Here is a 6,000-nt window from a genome sequence, read left to right as displayed (position 1 = left end):
TACCTTTTTGTATTTTATTGAGATACAGTTACATATAATTCACCCATTAAAATGCACAATAGTTGGTTTTCAGTATATTCACAGAGTTGTGTAGCTATCACCACAATTTGAACATTTTCATTACTTCGTAGTAGCATCCTGTCCTCTTTTATCAATCATGCCACATTTTTTCCCCAAACCCTCCAAACCTAGGCAATTACTAATCTTCCTGTCTATAGATTTGCCTATTCTGCACATAATATAAAAATTGAATCATTTACTATGGGGTTTTGTGCCTGGCTTCTTTCATCCAGTGTGTTTTTAGGGTTCATGCATGTTGTGGTTCATACCCTTTTATGGCTGAGTAATATTTCCATTACATGGATATACCAGATTTTCTTTGTGCATTCATTGGCTGTTGTGTGACTATCACCACAGTCAGTGTTGAGATAGTTCCATTAGCCCATAAATGACTCTTGGACACACTAGCAGCTGCCCCTCATTTTTTGACTCTACCCCAACCCTGGACAATTTTGACTATTTCCAGTCTCTCTGGATTAGCCTGTTCCAGACAGGCTAATATTGTGTGAGTGAAGTCATTAAGCTTGTGGACTTTTAAGTGCTTGACTTTTTTTTTTTTTGGCTTTATTTTTATCTTATGTGTAAGCATGTATTGTGTGTATGTGCGCAAATGCATCCTTGTCGTGCAGTGCCTGAGGAGAATAGAAGAGGCTGTCAGATCCCCTGGAACTGGAGTTTATGGACAGTTGTTAGCCACCATGTTGGGGCTGGGATTTGAACCTGGTTCTTCTGCAAGAACAGCCAATGGTGCTCTTAACCAGTGAGCCATTTCTCCAGCCCCATTGCTTGACTTTTTTTCTCTCAATGAATTTTTAAGGGTCATCCATGTTGTAATATTTATGAATAGGTGACTCTTCTGTGATTGAACAATATTCCATTTATGTGGATAGATCACATTTTCTTTGTTCATTAATTGGTTACCGGGCACTGGGTTAGTTTTGATTTTGGGTTCTTATGAGCAGCGTTGCTATAAGCATTTGTGGACAAGTTTTTATGTGATACAGGTTTTTGTTTGTTTTGGTTATATTTCTAGTAGGGACTAGCTGAGCTGTGTGACAACTCTGTTTATATATGGAGGAAGTGACGGTTTTTCCACAGTAGTGTGCCACTTACTTATAATACGTGGCTCAGGAATGTTTTAATTTCTCCTCCTGGCTAACTAGCCTCTATTCTCTTTGAGTGCCGTTGTCTTGGTGAGTGTGTTATCTGTTGTGGTTTGGATTTGTACAGCCCTGATGATCTTTTCATATCACTGCTTTGGAGTATTGACTTACTGGCCTTTTTGTAGAAATGTCTGTTCAAGTCCTTTGCCCATTTATTATATTCGATTGTTTTTTAAAATTACTAATATTGACTTTTCAGTTTCTTATGCTCGTTTACATATTTAATATATTTTAATTCAAGTTTTATCAGCTACGTGATTGGCAAATGTTTTGTACCATTGTGTGAGTTGTCTCCTTTTTCTTTTCTTAATATTTTATAAACTTAGTGGACAGTTGGCTTGTGGTTCCTCCCTGTATCGCTGCTCTGTCATCCAGCACTGCGAGGTCATGGCTGTCATATGTTCTCACGTGGTCTTTGTCTCTATCATTGTCTCCATTCTTCTGCTATTTCTGTTCTTGCCTTTTTATTTCGTCATTTTATTCGTGTACTTTTTCATGTTCCTTTTCTTTTTCTGGCTTTCAGTTCCATATTGAGAATGTGACAAGTCAGTTTTTTGCTAGTAATTGATTGTCTGGTATGGACCAGACTGGCCTTGAACTCAGGGAGACCCACCTGCCTTGCCTCCCAAGTGCTGGGCTTAAAGGCATGTGGAGAGCTACATTTTTTTTAATTGTCACTTTTAAATTATATGAGTTAGGGGCTGGAGAGATGGCTCAGCGGTTAAGAGCACTGACTGCTCTTACAGAGGACCCGGGTTCGATTCCCAGCACCCACATGGCAGCTACGAACCGTCTAACTCCAGTTCCAGGGGAATCCGAAGCCCTCTTCTGACCTCCATGGCATTGCACAATACAGTGTACTCACATACATGCAGACAATACACTCATACACATAAAATAAAAATAAAATATTTAAAAAAAATAAATTATATCATCTAAATTGTTTACTTACGATTTTCAACGAATCTATAATTGGGTAACTTCTATTTTAATTATTAAACTTTGTTTCTTTTTTTTTCTTTTTAAAGATTCAAAATGGATAGTATAGAAGAACCTCAGAAAAAAGTCTTCAAAGCTCGAAAAACAATGAGAGCAAGTGATCGCCAGCAACTCGAAGCAGTGTACAGAGTCAGAGAAGAGCTGTTGAAAACTGACGTGAAGCTTTTAAATGGGAATCATGAAAATGGGGATTTGGATCCAACATCACCTTTGGAAAATACGGATTATATTCAGGATAGGGAAGAAGTGAATGGTGTTGAAGCAATTTGTTCTGAGCCTGATGAGATTAAAGCAGAATGGAAAGAAACACCCTGTACCCTCAATGTTAATGTAAAAGTCAAGCAGGATGATGATTCACATTGTGAACCATTGTCTCCTAATAATGTACTTCCTGATCCTGTTTCTAAACTGACGCCTGAACCAGCCTCTGATCAGTCAGCCTCTAGTGATCTGGCCACTGGAGTACCAGCCTCTGGTGACCCCCACTCTGGTGATCCCTCCTCTGGTGACCCCCCCTCTGGTGATCCCTCCTCTGGTGACACTCCCTCTGGTGACACTCCCTCTGGTGACACTCCCTCTGGTGATCCTTCCTCTGCCTCTGGTGATCCTTCCTCTGGTGAACCCCATTCTGATGATCCCTCTGGTGAGCCTCTCTGTGGTGATCCCTCTACTGATACCACCTCTAGTGAGCCCTCCTCTGATCATCTTGCTTCTGAAGAGCCCACCTCTGGGGATCTGGCCTCCCATGATTCCACCCCTGGTGAACTGATTTCTGGTAAACCAGTTTCTGGTGAACCAGGTTCTGGTGCAGTGGCCACTTGTGAACCGGCCTCTGAGGAAGCAGCTTGTGATGACTGTGCTTCTGATGATCCTGCCTCTGGTGATCCCACCTCTGGTGATGCTGCCTCTGATGATCCCACCTCCAGTGATCCCACCTCCGATGATTCACCTTCAGAACAGCTGCCTTCTGCTGCTCAGTCTTCTGGAGAGCCTGCCAGTAGTGGACTGGCTCCTGATAATCTGGTCTCTGATGATGGGGCTTCTGGTGAACTGTCCTCTGGTGAAACAACCCCTAGTGAACTGACTTCTGAACCAGCCTTTGATACTACTCTCAAACCAAGTTCTGTGCCAGTTTGTGAACCAGTTCCCGAATCTGACGATACAGAGCAGAATGACCAGAATAGCAATAAAGATGATGATGTTTTTGAAAAAAATGAAGATAATGAAAAGTTAGACCAAATTCCAAGTAAGGACTCATTAGATGAAGAAGATAAAGCTAACAGTAATGTTGATGATAAGGAAGAAACTCTAGAAACACACAGTGCAATTATTTGTTCCGATCTACCTCCAGAGAATGAGAAGAAGGTAGAGGAGGGTCCTGTTACCGAGCTTGCCCTTGGAGATGAGGCTATATCTAGCAGTATGGAAGTTGACCAGAGTGAAAAGAACGGGGATGAGAATTCTGCAGACATTGTGGAGACCATTAGTGAAAATGTTACAGAGGATGACAGGAATGAGGGCATCTTAGAAAATACAGATTCCATGGAGACTGATGAGATCATTCCTATTTTGGAAAAACTTGCACCTGCTGAGGATGAACTCACTTGCTTTTCAAAAACGTCTCTCCTTCCAATTGATGAGACAAATCAAGATTTGGAGGAGAAAATGGAAGGTTCTTTTGGTTCGCCATCAAAACAAGAAAGTAGTGAGAGTTTGCCAAAAGAAGCCTTTTTGGTCCTCTCTGATGAAGAGGATATTTCATGTGAAAAAGATGAGTCTGAAGTTACATCACAAAGTAAGACGCGCTCTCCAGGTTAGCAGATTAAGGATTTGCTTTAATGGGCTGTTTAATAAAGTGTGCTTAATAATTTTAACATCAGTAATTCTTTTTTTAACCTCCTAGATAATCTTTAATTTTTTTTTATTTTTGAGAATTCCGTAAATGATTATTGTCTTAGCATTATTCCCATCCATCCAAGTCTCCCACCAGCTCTTCCCATGATCCCACTCCCTCTCGATTTCTTATCCTTTTCGTTGTTATTGTTATATATACGTACATATGTTTCTATATCTGTATGTGTATAATTCAGTGACTCCATTTAGTGGTGCTTGTGTGCATCTGTGTTTAGGAATTTCCACTTGGGATTCCATAACCTCTCAGAGAGCTAGTCTCTGGAGAAAACCGATTCTCTTTCCCTCAGTATCCATTGATTGCCTATAGCTCATCATCTTAAAGGTGGGACCCAGTGACATAGTGTGCCATCTCCCCTCTGCCCCCACCTTGACATGTGAACAGGTTTTGTCATTATGCAGATCTTGTTAGATTACTGTGGAGATTTCCCATCATGTCTAGAATGCCTTAACCAGCAGCAGGTGTCTTGCCCCCTGGCTCTTAATCTTTCTGCCCCTACTTTATGTTCCCTGAGCCTTGAATGTAAGGTTGCGTTGTAGATGTGTCACTTAGGGCTGAGCACCTCACAGTCATTGTTCTGTTTGACCGGTTGTGGAACTTTATAGTCTCCATCTATTGCAAAATGAAGCTTCTTTGATGGGTGGTGAGAGGTATACCTATCTGTAAATAAAAGGATATGTATTTAGAATATAGTAAATCATGGTGGTCTAGGGAAATGACAGAAGTAGGTTTTTCTCTAGGGCTGTGACCTCTCCTGCTGTGTGTCCTTGGCTGTGTTGCATGATTTCCTTCTCATTGTCCAATTAGACAGCTGTTGATTGCCTCCAACAACAAAAAAAAGGTGCCACTACTGCACCAATAGAGAGTTTGTTGGGCCAGTCACTGTGGTTCATAGGCTTTACAGCTGGCTTGGACCGTTGATTGGCAGCTTGCATAGTATCCTCTGATATTATGAAAACTAGTCTTCATGGAGGAGACTTCTAGGTCAGTTCCAGCAGGATTGCTCCAAATCTTGTGTCTGAAGTGTGCCTTGTCTTCAAGTTCTGGGAGGCAGTCAAAGGCTGTGGCAGTAGCCTGTGTTATTTTAGGAGTCTTTTGGACTACCCTGCCCAACAACTCAAGGGGAGGTTTCCCCTGCTGGGTACTGTGGTTTTGTTAATATAGCCTCAGCTCTCCACAGCATCAGTAATTCTTGACTAAGGAGTTTACAGAAATAGAGCCAGATATAGTGGCACAAGGGTGGAAGCAGGAGAATCAAAGTCAACCTTGGCTACATCAGGAATTTGAGGCTAGTTTGGACTACATGAGACCCTACCGCAGCAAAACAAAGCAAGTAGAAAAGTTATTAATTTTATAAAAATAGAAGAACTAGGGGCTGGAGAGATGGCTCAGTGGTTAAGAGCACTGACTGCTCTTGCAGAGGACCCCAGTTCAATTCCTAGCACCCACATGGTGGCTAACAACCATCTGTAGCTCCAGTTCCAGGGGATCTGAATGCCTTCTTCAGACCTCCGTGGGCATTGCATGACACAGGTGCACTTACACACATGCGAGCAATACATTCATACACATAAAATAGAAATAATAAATAAAATTTTTTTTAAGAATAGAAGAGTTAATGTATTCTAATAAGTCTTGAGACAGTAGTAAATTGTTGCATACCGCTAAAAACTAAATGATTAAAATCATAGTCTTAAGGAGACTAGCATAGTAAAATTTCTCTGGGAAAGTTCAAACAGTATTAGCCAAGGTCCACGCCTGTTTATAGATTCTATATGCATCCCATAATACACAGTCTTTGAGAATTATATTTCAGGTCACGCTTACAAAGCTAGTATACTGTTTCTTCTGCTAAGTCTTCAGCTC

General features: G+C 41.2%; 1 protein-coding gene across 3 annotated transcripts in view; it reads left to right on the top strand.

The window, feature by feature from the left end:
- The window catches only part of Atf7ip (activating transcription factor 7 interacting protein), a 106,636-nt gene that overhangs the window by 49,757 nt on the left and 50,879 nt on the right, over positions 1-6,000 (top strand). For all 3 annotated transcript variants that reach the window (XM_008837377.3, XM_008837395.3, XM_008837386.3), the window contains exon 2: positions 2,252-4,035. In XM_008837377.3, the coding sequence (XP_008835599.1) occupies positions 2,259-4,035 (1,777 nt within the window). In that variant the 5' untranslated portion in view covers positions 2,252-2,258. The remainder of the gene's footprint in view (positions 1-2,251; positions 4,036-6,000) is intronic.

Source organism: Nannospalax galili, unplaced genomic scaffold (assembly GCF_000622305.1).
Source record: "Nannospalax galili isolate Female #2095 unplaced genomic scaffold, S.galili_v1.0 scaffold210, whole genome shotgun sequence".
Lineage (NCBI taxonomy): Eukaryota > Metazoa > Chordata > Mammalia > Rodentia > Spalacidae > Nannospalax > Nannospalax galili.
The sequence above is the reverse complement of the archived record's forward strand: the minus strand, read 5'-3'. Positions and strand labels throughout refer to the sequence as shown.